Here is a 19,492-nt window from a genome sequence, read left to right as displayed (position 1 = left end):
TCCAGGCTCAGACTTGTGGTTAAAGGTGACTCCTAAGCATAACCGTACGACATTATGGTTTGATGTTACGCTCTTGATTTTGATTTTGTGGTGAAGATTGAAAGGACAGTTTTTTTTTTTTTTTATAAAGCTGCTATCCAAGGCAGGTGAGATGGACGAAGAGGCAAAATCATCGAAGAACGTGGTAAACCCAATAAGAAAGCATGGACAATAGCTATTAGATTTGATTGCAGATGCAAAAATTAATATGAGCAGATTAAGTATTTTTATGCATCGAGGATGTTAGGTTCCATGTAAATTGGATTTATTTGGATTTAATGAAAGTTTTTTGTTAAAAATTTTCAAAAAGATAAATATTTTTTTTATATTTATGCATTACATTTTATTTATATTCGTTACTTTGTAACATTTGTTGTCTAAATAAAAGTATTATTCATGTTAATTAAAAATTATGACACTCAAGATTTAGGGATAACTTGATCTTCCAAACTCTTAATTCAGCCCACTGACACTAATATAACACTTGGGCTCAAGCAAGACTTATAAAAGCAAGAACAACCAATCATTTTGAAAGGATAAAAAAAGCCTAACAAGAGCTGAAAAAAGAACTGAATAAGATTATAAATGTGCTGAAGGATATTAAAAAAAGAAAAGTAATGAAAAGAAATTTCAATTTGCCACAATGCCTATCGCAAGTGGTGATGGATCCTCTATATCCTTTGGGATGTGGCTGTTATCAACATTCAATTTTTCAAAAGGTTCAAACATAACAATTTTCTCATTTTAGTGCATATTCATATACATATTCAGGCCTATCATCCACGATCGTTCATGGACAGTTCTAAAGTTATAATAAACTTGTTTTTGAAGGAAAGAAAAGTCTTGGGAGATTTAGAATCCCAAAAATGAACTAACGAATTAATCAAGCATTGTTGAGGGTTTAAGGAAAGAAAGGCCTAAGAACTAAAGAAAAAAAAAGGCGTTTGGTCGAGATTGAAAGAAGTAAAAGTTGAAATTCTAATTGGAGTAATTTAATTAAAGGTATTTCAATTGAAAGAGGATTGTATCGGGGTTTATTTTGAGAAAATGATAAGAATGAGACTTGGATTAAAAATCCAATATTGAATTCGGTTTGAAGAAGTAATTAAGAAATCTTGTTCTAGTATGATTAGAATTAAAGGCTTACTTAAAGATCCCATTAGTAATCATGAAGAATTAATCAGAGAGAAGAAAAGCAAAAGAGAAAAAAAAAATTTGTGAGAGTTTTAGGTAAAAAAAATAGATTTTGGAAAATCAATTTTGGTAGTATTTTGAAGAAAATTTTGATTTGTTTTTGAAGTTTGGATTTGATATAAAAAGGTGTTAAGGGATTTAAGATTGTGAAAAGGGATGAAAAGTTAAATTTGGGCATTTTGAGATTTTTGCAAATTTTTTTTGAAAAAATTTGAGTTTTTTTTTTTTTAAGATTTTGATTGAGGTTTTTGTCGAAATTTAAAAATTTTCGGTAGCTTTTTAAAGTTTTTGTCATCAGATTCTACATTTATCATAAGAAAATTGATATTTTATTAGGTTTTCTTGTTGGCAATTAAATTTTCTTAGAAAAAGGGGAGAAAATTCGATGAAGAGAGAGAAAATAAAAAAATGAAGAAAAAAAGATTTTAATTTTTATATTTGACATTATACATTATCATTTTGAGGTTAAATAACTTAAAGGATCCGCACGTTTTACAATATTTTGATTTGGTCTGATCGCAAGTCGTTTATTGACCTATTCCTATGACTACAAGTCAAGATGCTTATCGAGCCGATTCAAGTAGTCAAGTCATTTTTTTTTTTGTCTTTATAGTTAAGCAAAATATTGTCTTTGTTGAGCCAAATTGATTCCTTTGGTTTTTTTATTTATTTTTCTATTTGTATGTATTTAAATTTTTTTTTAGATGTAAATTTTATATTAAAAATAAATTTTTAGTCTCACTAAATTATTAGAGTATTTAAATTTAAATTTGAATTTTATTAAATTATTACAAAGTTTAATATTTTTAAAATAAAATTTTAAATAAAATCAATCTTATCGAATTATCAAGAATTAAAATTAAAATTAAATCTTATAAAATTACTAAAAAATTTAATAATATTTTAAACAAATTCATAAATAAATTTTAAGAATCGGTCCTATCAAACTACTAATTATGACAAACATTTGTTTGTCCAGTTCTGCCTACACTTATGTAGACCATATGGGAACCAGCCGAGGCCCGATGGTTCTCGCCTCCGACCAAAAGGACACCAAGTGAAAGCTGCCGTTCTCTTTTTGGCATGGATTCGTAATATAAAATGTTTTCCACCTGCTCTAATCATCTTAACTATGGGCCCCATCTCGTCTTCTCTGAATCTGTTTTCAAAAATATCCGAAAAATATCCCGCATCAATAGGGATAGCACTGGAGTATTTACATGTTCCCCATCAACTACGGCCGAGCGTAAGAATTTTATAAATATTACTAATACTTATAACTACATCAAATCATCAATTACCGATTTGTATTATAATGAGAATAATTATCAAATACATTAATAATAAAATTATTTAAATTTTATAAATAAAATTAATAAATAACACATATCTTAAAAATATATTGATATATGTCAATTTTTTAATTTTGCTAATTAAATAATAATATATTAAATAACTTCTCTTGACGTAAAAACAATTTGTATTTTCAAATTTAATTTTATTAATTTATTTTTTGGTTACAGTTTTATTTATTTTTAATATTGCAGTAGAGGAAGCATTATTAAATTATTCTTTTGGCCTATAAATATTCACCTTCCATGCCTATTGCAAACTCGCCAATCCATCTGTCACAATATTTCTCACCAACATCATAGACAGAGAAAGAAAAACAAAATTATTAAGCCCAGAGATATATACCTAGTTAGGTATGGGAACAAAAGCAGATTTCACGGTGACGGAGAGCAAGAAGGAAGTGGTGGCAGCAGTGTTACCATTGCAAGAACACTGGCTACCACTCTCCAACCTTGACTTGCTTCTGCCGCCCGTTGATGTGGGAGTCTTCTTCTGTTACAAGGAACAAGAAGCCTTTGGGGACAGGATAAGCTTTGGTTCCATGGTGAGTGTCCTCAAGAAGGCCATGGCTCAGGCTCTTGCCTCCTACTACGCATTTGCTGGTGAGATTGTGCCTAACACTGTGGAGGAGCCTGAGCTTGTTTGCAACAATCGAGGGGTGGATTTCGTTGAAGCTTACGCTGATGTTGAGCTTCAAAACCTCGACTTGCATAACCCCGATGAAAGCATTGAAGGCAAACTTGTACCTCAGAAGAAACATGGCGTGCTCTCGGTTCAGGTATAATTCATACTAGTGAAGTCCTTTCAAATGAAAATGGTTTGTAATCATTGTGAGGTGAGAAAATGGCTTTCATGCCAGCCTTGGACAGTCCAAAATGAAAAGAAATTGAACCAAAAAAAAAAAAAATTTGAAAACATTTGGATGCTTTTATGGTAGTTTAAACAGAGAACAGTCACAAAATGTTAACCCATAATTATCTAAAACTATAAGTTAATTCATGCACGACAAATAACAATATATAATTTATATTACTTTAAAAGCATTGCGATTATGATGACTGTTGGTCAAAATTTTCTGTGGCTGAATGAATAACAATAACGATAACAATCGTTGAAAAACTTGATTAATTAGTCAATTAACCATCAAGTATATATGATTAGAAACCAAAAAGTAGTAGCTCTCTAATAGTTCATGAAAAAGACTTGCTGTCTCCTTGGAATGATTAATTCATTTAAGCTGCACCTTTTTTTTGACTACTTTTGTGGGGATTTTAACGAGAACTAAACTTATATGTTTTACAGGCAACAGAACTTAGATGCGGCGGATTAGTGGTGGCATGCACATTTGATCACCGTATTGCTGATGCCTACTCAGCCAACATGTTTCTTGTCTCATGGGCTGAAATGGCTCGGTCCAAGTCAATCTCTGTGGTACCATATTTTCGCCGGTCCCTGCTGAACCCCAGGCGTCCAGGGTGCATCGATGCCTCTCTCGATCATATGTACACGCCCATATCTTCTTTACCACCCCCTAAAGACCACCATCAAACAACTGATAATCTTATTAGTCGCATATATTATATTACTTCTGAGCAACTCAATGATCTTCAAGCACTTGCCAGCTCTAATGGATACAAAAGAACTAAGCTTGAGTCTTTCAGTGCGTTTTTATGGAAAAAGCTAGCACTTCTTGCTGCCAAAGATAATTTCAAGATTACAAAGATGGGTATTGTTGTGGATGGAAGGGTTAGACTGGGTGAAGGAGATAAAGATAAAGCAAGTCTAATGAGCTCTTATTTCGGAAATGTTCTTTCCATTCCCTTTGGAGGCCAAAGAGTAAATGAACTGATCGAAAAACCCTTATCATGGGTAGCAAATCAAGTTCATGATTTCCTGGACCAAGCAGTGACAAAGGAACATTTCCTAGGCCTGATTGACTGGGTTGAAGCTCACCGTCCTGAACCAGCACTGGCCAAGATATATTGCAATGGCAGCGATGATGGGCCTGCTTTCGTAGTATCATCCGGGCAACGTTTCCCAGTTTCAAAAGTGGATTTCGGATGGGGTTGCCCCATTTTTGGGTCATACCATTTTCCTTGGGAAGGCGATGCTGGATATGTGATGCCTATGCCAAGCCTGGCTAGGGAAGGTGATTGGGTGGTGTATATGCACCTGTTCAAAAGGCAGTTGGAGCTGATAGAGACCGAAGCTAGCCATGTGTTTAGGCCTCTCACTTCTGATTATCTTGATTCATTGGCTCCAATTTATTAGCCTAATGCCCTTCACTATATTGCAATTTACCAAAACTTTGTTTCAGAAAAATTTGTATCATGTGAAGAACCAGCCTTCCAGACATCTTGTGTTCGAATTTGGACTATAGTACTACAGCATTATATACAGCTAGCCTGTTTGGAAGTTCTGTTCTGTTACTGCTGTTTTTACTTTTCATGTAAATTTGTAAATGTAAAAAAAGGCACATTTGATGGAGGAAAATGGTTTTTTATTTTTATTTTTGCAAGGACTGTTAATTTTTTTATTTTTTATTTTTTGATTGTATGTTCTATTGAAATAATTCAATTGATTTTCATTTTTTATGTATTATTCGTAATATGTGAACTATAACACTAAAGTGGGAAGCAGAATATATATATCCTATGAGTTTATATTTGATATGTACTATTATTTATATATACTATACACTTTCAATTAATTATTAAATAACACCTCATAAAAAATTGATTTTCAAAATTTCAAATTCTATAAATTGTATACTAGTTGAATGTCTTATTAGAGAGATAGGTTGGATTTTGCTTTGAATTTGAAGCATATGAAAACATTACTTATGACTTGCAGATTTGCCCATTTGATCCACGGGCTTCTATTATGGGTCAAATAACCCTTTAAAGTAATAATCGAGATGATTTTATTGTTAATTTGATCTCACCATTCGTTATTTAAAATCATTTTTATAATCATTAATTTTTAAAAATTAAAAATCATTGTATTTTGTATTATTAAAACAAAATATTATTTTATTTAAAAATATAAAAATAATCATATATATTATAATAATTACATAAATTAATGATTTTATTGTTTTAAAGATAATAATTTGTAAGATATAAGTAATATTTTATTTATTTTATAATAAAATATAAATAATTAAATTAATATATATTTATTAAAAGATAAACTAATTTTTATAATATAAATTATGTAAAAAATTTTGAATTTAAAAATAAAGCTAATCTATTAAATTCATAATAAATAAAAACAAAAAGATTGTATTATATATAAAATATTAAAAATTAAAACATATATAAATTATTTCTAAACTTGTTATAATAAATATTAGTTTTAAAATAAAAAAAAATTATATTATAAAATAATTACAATATAAAAAAAAAAACAAAATTTTAATTCACGTATTAATGAAATATTGATTATTATTAATTTTATTATTTCATCTCAATGATCACCTTAGACTTTTTAAACTTCCTAGATTTAATCAGGATCTCCAATGTCCTCTTGCTCACCAACAACTCTACCATATCAACAATATCTCCTCTTTAATAGCTTTAATCCAAAATAGAGATAGCAAATAACAACTCATTAATGTTAAGATTCTTGTTATCAAATAGCACCTCGTTCCTCGTTAAACAAGTAGATCAACAACCAACTACAACAGTAGCAACTCACCACAATTTCTACCTCCCCATAAAATGGACTTGATAATTTTATTTTTATAAAATTATAATAGTAATTAATCGATTAATTATATGACTTAATCAATTTTTGCTTGGTTCTTAGTAAATTAATTCAATTATTCACCTGATTTTTGTAAGTATCTCATGTGTAGGTGATACGGACCTTTGCTTAATCCAATTGTAATTTCTAGATCTGAGCAAAAGAGAAAAGAAAGAACAGAGAAAAAAGACGTAGAAGGGCAGAAACAGAGAACCAGATATTCATGGTTGCTTTAATATTCTCTATTTTACCTCATTTCAAACAGTAACATAAACAGAAAATAGCTACTGAAAAATAAAGGGGGCTTTATGGTAACAGGCTACATGCTAGTCTATTAAGTCCAATCAAATAATTGACTTGTAAAAATAATTTTTTTGGTAAGAAAAATTTGAAGATAGATAAATTTTTTTAATATCTCAAATCAAAATAAAATATATTATACCTAATAATTTAAAATAAATTATTATAATTTATACATTTAAAATTATTTTAATAAATAATTATCAATAAAACTCGAATCTAAAATTTTTTAATAAAATAAATGATCTTAATCAATTAAATCAACCATCACTCATAATAATACTCCTACCATGAAAAGCATCCTTGTCCTCAAGCATCTGATGCACGAACCCAGTGCAATAATTGGCTATAATAATACTGCCACCATGAAAAGGATCCTTAGCCTCATCTTTGCAGCAAATATCCAATTTGGGATGATCATATCTGAATATGCACCAGTTAAGGATGCTTTTCTCCAGTCTGTACCACCCTTCATCTTTGCAGCAAACCCATCATCACTAAATCGCCCATCCTTATCTGTATCCACATCAAAAGCTTTAGACCAAAGATCCCTCTTAAAATCTATAACAGAGTGAATAATTGCTTGTGCAACTCCTCGTTGAGTTTTTGCCCAGAAAGGTGGAACACAACAAAGTAAGAGGTCAAGGAAATCGCCAGCACTCCAAACATTTACTTTTAAAACATAATTTCATTTTAGCACCTCAGGAGTAAGGTGGTATGGACTTCCAATTATCACAATGAATCTTTCACTTGGTTTAACGAACCCTAGCAAACCAAAGTCAATTGTCTTCAAAGCCGTTGTCTCTTCATTTGCCAACAGAAAATTCTTAGGCTTGAGATCTCTATGCATCTACCTATGCTTGTGGCACATTTGAACAACTTCAACAATGGTTTTGGTGACAGCAACTATGGCTATCTTATGGTAATGACTTCTTTCAAGAATTCTATCCAACGACTCACGAGCTTCACACAACTCCATAAACAAATGCACTGCATTGCCATCCACATAAGTATTTTTCAAGTTGACAATATGTGGATGACTTGACAACTGCTTTATGATCCCAACTGCCCTCCTCACATTTTCAATATCCAAAGCTATCCTCAGCTGACCAGCTTTATTGAGTGCTTTCCTGGCCTCTTTGAGACAAGTATACTTCATTGCAGCAACTACAGCTAACCAATCAACACTAAGGGCAATTACTCTCACTTTTTTGTATTCGTATCGTATATACCACTCAATGAATGATTCAATACCTCCCACAATTTACGCAACCAAACCAAGACAGGTTTTACAGATAGGTGGAACTTTAGCAACAGTTGTAGATGCAGCAGATAGGTGGTTATTGATTGCTTCCAGGGTATGCCTTGGTTTATGGTAAGCATTCTTGGGGGTCAACTTAAGTTCTGTTATCAGCCAGTAAACTTTGTTTATAACAACTACAATAGATAGGCACTCTTGTATCACATGACATATAACCCTTTCAGTGTTTACCATAACTCCTTCAACAGCATCAACAATCAACACAATTGTTAGTGCATGGAGGGCAAACTTGCACCCAAGCTTTTGCAGATCAACTGAAAGATTTTTGGAGAGCTTAAAATGTAATCCTTTTAGCACAAGAACACCTTATTCATTGAGTTGTTTGAAGAATTTTGCTCGAATCCAAAACAGAGCACATTGTAAGGAATTTGAGTAGTAGTGGTTCTTTTCGGCATCAAATGTGTGGAGGATAATGAAGTTACAATTTGTACATCAGCGTGCAAAACGTTTTTGAAGTGTTCCACATCATATAAGTATGTAAGTTTGCTTTCATCTTCCCAAATCAAGTTGTCATGCAAGATTGGCACAACTAACGCAGCTTTAAGAATTTTAGCTATAACAACAACATCACTAATCTGATTCCTCTGTTGATTCGATCCTTCTAAAGCCACCACAAACAAGAACCTATTTTCCTCCTTGAATAAGTTCCCAAAACCCACATATACTGTTAATAGTATATGAAGAGCTCTTATTTTGAATATTAACCATTTGCTCACACTGCTGAGATCCCTGTGAAGTGAGAAGAGCAAATCCAACCACAAAAAAGTGCAGATAAGGGAAAGGAATGAAATTCATTGTAAGTTTTTGGAGGTTAGAGTTGAACTGGCAAGGAGCCTATAACAGCATATGATAGCAATTATGGTTGCAGAGATCAAATGATTCAGGTCACCAAAGCTTTGGAGTACTCAACTTCAGAGTCCTAAAACAAATATCCAATCTGGGCTGATCATATCTGAATATGCACCAGTTAAGGATGCTTTTCTCCAGTCTGTACCACCCTTCATCATTGCAGCAAACCCATTATAACTAATTCGCCCATCCTTGTCTGTATCCACATCAAAAGCTTTAGACCAAAGATCCCGCTTAAAATCTATAATAGAGTGAATGATTGCTTGTGCAACTCCTCGTTAAGTTTTTGCCCAGAAAGGTTGAACACAACAAAGTAAGAAGCAAAGGAACACACCAGCACTCCAAACATCTACTTTTAGAACATAATTTCATTTTAGCACCTTAGGAATAAGGTGGTATGGACTTCCAATTATCACAATGGATTTTTCACTTGGTTTAAAGAACACTAGCAAACCAAAGTCAATTGCCTTCAAAGCTGTTGTCTCTTTATTTGCCAACAGAAAATTCTTAGGTTTGAGATCCCTATGCATCTACCCATCCTTGTGGCACATTTGAACAACTTCAACAATGGTTTTGGTGACAGCAACTGTGGCTCTTATGGTAATGACTTCTTTCAATAATGCTATCAAACAACTCACTACCTTCACACAACTCTATAAACAAATGCGCTGCATTGTCATCCTCATAAGTATTTTTCAAGTTGACAATATATGGATGACTTGCCAAATCTCAACTGCCCTCCTCACATTTTCGATATCCATAGCTATCCTCAGTTGACCAGTCGAGACAAGTATACTTCATTGCAGCAACTACAACTAACCAATCAACGCTAAGAGCAATTACTCTCACTTTTTTGCATTCAAATCGTATATACCATTTAATGAAACCAATCTCACCGCCCATTCCAATGGACTCCTAATATTACATCGAATCATCGACTACCGATTTGTATTATAATGAGAACAATTGTCAAACACATTAATAATGAAATTATTTAAAATTTATAAATAAAATTAATAAATAACACATCTTAAAAATATATTGATATATGTCTATTTTTTATTTTGCTTATTAAATAATTTCTCTTGACGTAAAAACAATTTGTATTTTCAAATTTAGTTTTATTAATTTATTTTTTGGTTACAGTTTTACTTTTTTTTTTAGTATTGGAGTAGAGGAAGCATTAATAAATTATTCTTTTGGCCTATATATATTCAGGTTCCAGGCCTTATGTGAACTCGCCAATCAATCTGTCACAATATTTCTCACAAATAACATAACAGAGAAAGAAAAACAAATTATTAAGCCCAGAGATGTAGAGCTAGCTAGATATGGGCACAAAAGCAGATTTCACGGAGATTTTGAGCAAGAAGGAAGAGGTGGCAGCAGTGTTCCCCTTGCAAGAACACTGGCCACCACTCTCTAACCTTGACTTGCTTCTGCCGCCCGTTGATGTGGGAGTCTTCTTCTGTTGCAAGAAACAAGAAGCCTTTGGGGACAGCATAAGCTTTGGTTCCCTGGTGAGTGTCCTCAAGAAGGCCATGGCTCAGGCTCTTGTCTCCTACTACGTATTTGCTGGTGAGGTTGTGCCTAACACTGTTGGTGAGCCTGAGCTTGTTTGCAACAATCGAGGGGTGGATTTCGTTGAAGCTTATGCTGATGTTGAGCTTCAAAACCTCGACTTGCATAACCCTGATGAAAGCATTGAAGGCAAACTTGTACCTCAGAAGAAACATGGCGTGCTCTGGGTTCAGGTATAATTCATAGTAGTAAAGCCCTTTCAAATAAAAATGGTTTGGCGTCATTGCGAGGTGAGAAAATCGCTTTCATTCCAGCGCTGGACAGTCCAAAATGAAAAGAAATTGAACAAAAAAAAAATTGTAAACATTTGGATGCTTTTATGGTAGTTTAAACAGAGAACAGTTACAAGATGTTAACCCCTATTATCTAAAACTATAAGTTAATTCATGCACGACAAATAGCAATATATAATTTATATTACTTTAAAAGCATTGTGATTATGATGATTGCTGGTCAAAATTTTCTCTGACTGAATGAATAAGAATAACGATAACAATCGTTGAAAAACTTGATTAATTACTCAATTAACCATCAAGTATATATGATTAGAAACAAAAAAGTAGTAGCTCTTTAATAGTTCATGAAAGAGACATGCAGTCTGTTATGTCTCGAGATCAAGACGTAACACGATCATATTATTTTGAAATAAAAACCTAAAGTAATACAAAGCTTTTTTTTTTAACTATTTTAAAACTCTTCAATAAAATAATCTGTTGAGTAAAATCCATATCTTTAATCCAACTAATAATACATCTCTACATATCCAAATACAAATTATATAAAATACAAAACCATTAATAATATCCCATTGGCTAACATTATCTTTGACAACTAAGTAATCTTTCCCATTTTGATCTTTTAGCTTCTCACAAGACTAACTAAATTTATCATTTACTCATCTATAAAGCAAAAGCAAAATGGAAATGAGCAAACCACAGCTCAGCAAGTATTGGCTCACACACCTTACTAGATCAAGCATAGTTTTTATACTTATCATATAAATCATTCAAAACATTCGTCAAATCATAATGTCAAAATATTTCAAAAATTATCGTTTTGTCAAACATTTCGTAAATTCATAAATCAATGTCAAAACATCTAAATTCATAAATCATTGCAAAATATATTATCATTTAAATATCATAATTAAACCAAATCATAGATCAATCATTAAAAATCATCATAAATCATAATTATCATTCATTTATTATAAGCTACAATCATTGATATAACCAATGATATTGGTCGTATCGATAATTTTAACGTCATGATTATTGCTAATTATTATAACCCGTTAGCTAGGGCCTTATGCTAACTGCTATAACTCATTAGCAGAGCCGTATGATAATGTCTATGCTAACTACTATTATCCATTAGCAAAGGCCGTAGAACTAGTTTTGGTATTGATAATCTCACTTTCCAAGGATGTAAAAATGTAGCTATCATAAAATCGTTCTTTAAACATAAATCATTTTCTCATTTAATTTATAAGCATGATCATCTACATAGCAAAAACACAAAATAATCATATGCTTAGTCTTATTTTCATATATCGAAAATAATGAAATAAAACATTTACTCATTTAGAAACATGCATATATACATAGGTTAAAAAAAAAGCAAAATGTGGGAGATTCTACTTACCTTCTTTCAATTCCACCACTTAGTTTTTTCCCTTAAAATAATTAATGACCTATTCAAAATCATTTCAATATATCAAAAATTAATCAACTTTTTTTGAGACCATTTATACTAAAAACAACTAAATTATTCAAGAATTAACTCAACTAACTGATAATGTCAGCCCGACCTCTTTTCATTAAAATGGCCATATCACAATATATCCAAATCAAAATTAAGATCTCTTTAATGCGTTAGAAACTAGGCTTGATAAGCTTTCTAACCATGGATGGCTCACCTTGTAATTCCTTGTAGATTAATTATAATAATTTTTGTAATCCATGTCATATACTGCTAGTAGATAGCCTATATACCTTCTAATAAAAATTACACATTTATTCATAAAACACTCCAAATTCAATTCCGCTTATTTTGCTAGAAGTAGACTCAATAAGCTTTCCAAACATATGTGGCTTAATCTGTAGATCTTTGTATAAAAATTAACACAATTTTTGAAATTCAACCCTGATGCTGTTACTTTACAGCCTACATATCATTAAATAAAAATTAAACAACTTTTTATAGAAAACTTAGATTCGACTTCTGTTTGTTTAATTAGAAAATACATTTAACACATTTTCTAACAATATATAATAATCATAGCAATAACATATCCATTAATACAAAATTCTATTTTGATTCACTATTGCAAATCATAGCATCTCATCTAAAAACAGAATTTCTCTTTCAATTTTTAAAAATTTAAATCCCCACTTTTAGCTTTTAAAATCCATTCAATAATCATCAATAATTCTTAAGAACATGAAATAAACAAAGCCAAATAATTTACCGAAATAGATCATGAAGATTAATGGAAGATTTCATAATTTTCTTGGTTTTTTTCTCAAAAGTTTAGCTCTATATAATAACAATCAACATGATATTTTTTCTTAAATAAAAAAAGGGCATGTACTCACTTTTAGGGGATTAACTTGATTATGGCATTTGATTTTGAATCTCCAACTTGATTTTTCATGCTTTTTAACCCTAAAAAAAAATGAGGAATAAGAACTCTCATTTCTTTTTTGTTTCATGATAGCTAGGTTTTCTTTCATTCAATACCTTCGGCCTTTTTCTTTAATTAATTAATCTCTTAATAAACTAATAGGCTTTAGTATTAGTCTAGCCCAATTATCATTTGGGCTGGGGTATTACATTCTTCTTTTCTTATAAAATGTTTCATTCTTGAAACTTAATTTACATCTATATCTTATTCCTCGATTTCTAAAATCATTTCTCTTGTCGATGATTGTTTCATTAAACTTTTATAAAAGTAACAATTCCATTTCAAAACTTGTTCTTTCTAATCAACCATTTGATTAAGATAGTTTTGATATGTTAAAACTTATATTATCTCTAATACTACATACTCATATCCAACCGCATAGCTTGGATTAAGAACATATTCTCTCTTCAAAGATTTGTAATACAGTATATATAATAGATATCTGAGGCGGCAAGATCTTTTATATTGAATTTATTTCACTTTACCAAAAACTTCAAATGTCTTTATATAATGCAAACTTAACTTTCCTTACATTATATATATCCTTGTAACACCTTTAATAATGACACATTTGAGTACAAATGATTAACCACTTGAAAGTACAAATCTTATCTTTGAATTTTGGTATAATTCTTTTGCTTACTTAAAACCATTGCTTAATCAACCAAAATTTATTAGCCATTTTGTTCCATAAACTTAAGAAATAAAAGTTTTTCTTTTTTATCCTTATGCTAATATGTCTAAGACTTGGACTACTTCTATATAAAACCTCAAAATGAATCATCGAATGTTTGTCTTCTGACTATTGTTATAAAAAAAAAATTCTCTTCAATTCATGACATAAATACTTCTTAGAAGAATGTCAATCAATGATAAAGCCTTAAAAAATAAAGGGAACACAAAATATTCTTACCAAAATCCATTAGTCCTTGTTTATTAAAGATTCATCACTTTCTCAACTAATAATAGCATAAAAATTTAGAACTTAAATCAAATCAGGCTTCCACTATGCACTATAATATTTTCTTCCAATAAAATTTTAACAAATTAATTTTCATAATGTTTTTTCATAACAAGAAAAACATATGTCCACAAAATTTCATGTTCTTCACTTTACATCAAGTATTCATAACCATATACAACCTTAAAGTTGAATAATAATATCAACAAATCCTTTAATCACCAAAAAGATATCACATAGCACTTTAATTTTCTTTCCTTCTCTATCGACAATATGAAAGTTTCCATCAATTAACCATTAGAATACATATAAAATCAATGCAATAAATCATATCTATAAACTTACACTATATAAATTCAAACACAAATCTCTAGTTATCTCCAATTTTGAATGTTGTTCTTTCTGATTTAATAGACCAATTATCATATAATAACTGATTCTTCATAATCCTCACAAACATCATAACGTCTCAGATTTTCTTTTTACCAAATATATTGCTATAATTTCAAAGTCAAAGTCAAAACCTATGTATCATAATCCATAAGTAAAATTCTCTTATAGAATTTAAATAATAAAAACTCCAAACACTTGAATTCATGTTGAAAGTATAGTTATGAACAATAACTAAAAACATCATATTAATTTCATAAATTTTCTCAACTTTCTCTAAAATCAAGTATATACTCAACATCACCAAGTACACAAAATTATCACTTATAAGATTTCAAACAATCTTTTACACTTGTAAGATTTCAAACAATCATTCTTAATAAAACATATATATTTTTCTATATATCATTTACTTTTTCAAAACTTACTTTTTTACTAAATCATTTAAATAACCAAAACTTTAATTTTTATCCACAAACTTAATTCCTTTCTAAGTACATAGCCTTGTACCATAATTGGCAATGTTCTCCAAAAATATAAAATTCAATGGAATCTAATAGTATACTTCAATTAGAATCTATAACCATAAGTTAATCACTTTAGTCATTAAAGAAAATCAGTATACCCCAAATAGAAATTTAATAATCAAACTTCAAATTAACTATACAAACATCCAACTTGCATGATCAAACCTTAAATACTTTTTCAATAAAAATGTGGAACCAAATCAAGTGAATATCCTTCTTTACGTATATTAAACTATTTACCACAATCATCATATTTCGGATTAAATCCATCAAAATAAATTCTCAAGCACTATAATCCATAAATAATTAGTCTAAAATTTTAACATATCATTTCATTCCAACTCCAATATTCTTTAGTTTTAATTCCAACAATGTACACCTTAGTCTAAACTTAGTTCAATCTTAGTCTATGATTAAGGATTCGCTTAACACTCATAAAATAACTTCAAAATTCGTTAAGTCAAAGGTCTTTTCTCAAATCCATAAGATTTCCAATGATCAAATCATTCTCTTAAATAATCCTTTAACTCATAAAATATGTCTCATTATAAGTCGCATAAAAAATCTATTCAACTTATAAAATCACACTATGTCAAAATAATTACACTTTCTCTTAACTACAAGATCCAAAAGCAATATGTAAATATCAACCAAAATGATTACTCTATGAATTCATTAATCATTGATTCTTCAATATTCATTGAAACTTTAACTACTTCAAAATTCATCGAATCATTTACTTATACTCATGAATATAGTCTATGGATCAAACTATGTCATTGAAAAATTATCATATTATCCAGAAGTCATCATTTAAATTCTTAAAAATCTCTACATAATATATAGATCATACCATGCTCATAGAACATCTCTTTCAATCCAAGGATCATAAGCTACATTCTTTGAAAATTACTATTAATCTAATTATCATAACTTAAGTTCTTAAAAAATCATCAAAATTATAATATAAGCTCTTTAACCCTTCATATAGTTTAAAGATCATAACTTGAACTCTTAGAAAATCTCCAAGAAACATAACTTAGGCTTTTAAAGAAAATCACAACATAGTCTAACTTTTAAAAATTTTCCAAAGATCGCAACTTAAGCTTTAATGCCACTTTATGTCACACCCCGAGATCAAGATGCAACATGACCATATTACCTTGAAGTAAAACCTCAAAGTAATACGAAATCTTCTTTCTTAACTATTCTAAAATTCTTTAATAAAATAATCTGCCAAGTAAATCCATATCTTTAATCCAACTAATGATACATCTCTACATATCTAAATACAAACTATATGAAATACAAAACCAGTAATAATATCTCATTGGCCAATATTATCTCTGACAACTAAGTAATCTTTCCCATTTTGATCTTCTAACTTCTCAGAAGACTAACCAAACTTATCATTTACTCATTTGTAAAGAAAAAGTAAAAAGGGATTGTGCAAACCATAGCTCAACAAGTATAGACTTACACATCTTACCGGATCAAGCATCTTTTTCATACATATCATTTAAATCATTCAAAACATTCATCAAATTATAATGGCAAAATATTTCAAAGATTATTGTTCTCTCAACCATTTCATAAATTCATAAATCAATGTCAAAATATGTCAATTTATAAATCATTGCAAAATATACTATCACTTAAATATCGTAATCAAACCAAATCGTGGATCAATCATTAAAAATCATCATAAATCATATCATCATTATAAATTATCATTATCATTCATTTATCATTAGCTACGATCACTGTTATAACTCATGACATTGGTCGTATCGACAATTTCATCTTCATGATCATTGCTAACTATTATAACTCGTTAGTTAGGGCCTTATGCTAACTACTATAACCTATTAGCGGGGTCGTACGATCATGTCTATGCTAACTACTATTACTTGTTAGCCAAGGCTGTAAAACTAGTTCTGGTGTCGATGATCCCACTTTCCAAGGATGTAAAAATGTAGCTATCATAAAATCATTCTTTAAACATAAATAATTTTCTCATTTCATTCATAAGCATGATCCATCATCCACATAGCAAAAACACAAAACAATCATATGCTTGGTTCTATTTTCATATATTGAAAAAAATAAAACATTTACTCATTTAGAAACATACATATTAACATAGGTTCAAAAACAAGCAAAGTGTGGAAGATTTTACTTACCACCTTTCAATTCCACCACTTAATTTTTTCCCCCAAAATAGTTAATGGCCTATTCAAGATCATTCAACATATTAAAAATTAATCAACCCTTTTTTAGAGCATTTATACTAAAAACAACTAAGTTATTCAAGAATTAACTCAACTAACTAATACTGTTAGCCTGACCTCTTTTCATTAAAATGGCTATATCACAATACATCCAAATCAAAATTAAGATCTCTTTAATATGTTAGATACTAGACTTGATAAACTTTCTAACAACGTATAGCCCACCTTGTAATTCCTTGTAGATTAATTATAATAATTTTTGCAATCCATGTCATATGCTGCTTCTAGACAGCCTATATACCTTCTAATAAAAATTATGAATTTATTCATAAGAAACTCCAAATTCAATTTCGATTATTTCGTTGGAAAATAGACTCAATAAGCTTTCCAAACATATATAGCTTAATTTGTAAATCTTTGTATAAAAATTAAGATAATTTTCATAATTTAACCCTGATGTTATTACCTTACAGCTTACATATCCTTAAGTAAAAATTAGACCACTCTTTATGAAAACTCAAATTCAACTTCTATTTGTTTTAATAAAAAGTAGATTCAACATGTTTTCCAACAATATATAATGATCATAGCAATAACCTATCTATTAATACATAATTCTATTTTAATTCACTATTACAGATCATAGAATCTCATCTAAAAATAGAATTTTTTCTTTAATCTTTAAAAATTCAAATCTCCACTTTCAGTCTTTAAACTCAATTAAATAATCATTAATAAATCTTAAGAACATGAAATAAATAAAGCCTAGTAATTTACCTAAATAGATCATGAGGATCACTAAAAGATTTCATAATTTTTTTGGTTTTTCTCTCAAAATTTTAACTCCATATAATAACAATTAACATGATATTTTTTCTTAAATAAAAAAGAGTGCATGTACTCACTTTTAGGGATTTAACTTGATTGTAGCCTTTGATTTTGAACCTCCAACTTAATTTTTCATGCTCTCTAACCCTAAAAAAGATGAAGATGAAAAAAATCTTATTTTCTTTTTATTTCATGATAGCTAGGTTTTTTTTCATTTAATACCTCAGCTCTTTTTCTTTTACTAATTAATTTTTTAATAAACCGATGGGCTTTAGTATTTGTCTAGCCTAATTATCATTTTGGTTGGAGTATTACATAGTCTCCTTGGAATGATTAATTCATTTAAGCTTCACCTTATTTTTAAATACTTTTCTAGGGATTTCAACGAGAACTAAACTTATATGTTTTATAGGCAATAGAACTTAGATGCGGTGGTTTAGTGGTGGCAAGCACATTTGATCACCATATTACTGATGCCTACTCAGCCAACATGTTTCTTGTTTCATGGGCTGAAAGGGCTAGGTCCAAGTCAAACTCTGTGGTACCATCTTTTTATCGATCCCTGATGCATCCAAGGCATCCAAGGAGCATTGATCGCTCTATCAATCATATGTACATGCCCATATCTTTTTAACCACCCCCTAAAGAACACCATCAAACAACTGATAATCTTATTAGTTGTATATATTATATTACTCTGGAGTAACTCAATGATCTTCAAGCACTTACCTATTCTCATGGATACAAATGAACTAAGCTTAAGTCTTTCAGTGCATTTTTATAGAAAAATGTAGCACTTTTTACTGCCAAAGATAATTTCCAGGTTATAAAGATGGGTATTATTGTGGATGAAAAGATTAGACTGGGTGAAAGAGATAAAGATAAAACAAGTCTAGTGAGCTCTTATTTTGGAAATGTTCTTTCCATTCCATTTAGAGGCCAAAGAGTAAATGAACTGATCGAAAAACCCTTGTAATGGGTAGCCAATCAAGTTCATGATTTCCTAGACCAAGTAATGACAAATGAACATTTCCTAGGTCTGATTGACTAGGTTAAAACTCACCGTCTTGAACCAGCATTGGCCAAGATATATTGCAACGGTAGCAATGATGGGCCTACTTTCGTAGTATCATCCGGGCAACATTTCCTAGTTTTAAAAGTGGATTTATTATGGGGTTGCCCTATTTTTGGGTCATACCATTTTCCTTGGGAAGGCGATGCTGCATATGTAATTGTTATGGACCTAAGAAAGAGTTCTGAATCTCACATCGAACAGAAAAAGAGGGTCATTGGGGTATATAAGGATTCACATCACCTCTACCTTTGAGGTACTTTTGTAGGACAAAATCGCGAGGATAGGAGGACCAGAGTGGATAATACCTCACAATGATGTAAAATATGGAAGGTAGGCTGATCTGAGACATCAAATGAGTGGATGCTTGGGTATTAGAATCGTGTGGATCAGAGTTTAAGTCTCAACCTGTG

The 19,492-nt window shown here is 30.3% G+C and overlaps 1 protein-coding gene and 1 pseudogene across 1 annotated transcript; both read left to right on the top strand.

The window, feature by feature from the left end:
• Positions 1 to 2,851: 2,851 nt before the first annotated feature.
• Positions 2,852 to 5,093, top strand: LOC111281033 (coniferyl alcohol acyltransferase-like). The gene is made up of 2 exons (XM_022868590.2): positions 2,852 to 3,364; positions 3,889 to 5,093. The coding sequence occupies exons 1-2, from the start codon at positions 2,942 to 2,944 to the stop codon at positions 4,855 to 4,857; spliced, it is 1,392 nt and encodes a 463-aa protein (XP_022724325.2). The 5' UTR covers positions 2,852 to 2,941; the 3' UTR covers positions 4,858 to 5,093.
• A 4,937-nt stretch (positions 5,094 to 10,030) lies between these two features.
• LOC111281092 (coniferyl alcohol acyltransferase-like) lies at positions 10,031 to 18,734 on the top strand (annotated as a pseudogene).
• The last annotated feature ends 758 nt before the right edge of the window (positions 18,735 to 19,492 follow it).

This window comes from Durio zibethinus, chromosome 28 (assembly GCF_047325235.1).
Source record: "Durio zibethinus cultivar Kanyao isolate XHJ-2024 chromosome 28, ASM4732523v1, whole genome shotgun sequence".
NCBI classification, from domain to species: domain Eukaryota; kingdom Viridiplantae; phylum Streptophyta; class Magnoliopsida; order Malvales; family Malvaceae; genus Durio; species Durio zibethinus.
This window is presented reverse-complemented; position numbering and strand designations above follow the sequence as displayed.

Coding starts and splice junctions, on each gene's coding strand:
- LOC111281033 (XM_022868590.2), top strand. CDS start 2,942: ATGGGAACAAAAGCAGATTTCACGGTGACGGAGAGCAAGAAGGAAGTG. Junction 3,365..3,888: donor ATGGCGTGCTCTCGGTTCAG/GTATAATTCATA, acceptor TATGTTTTACAG/GCAACAGAACTTAGATGCGG.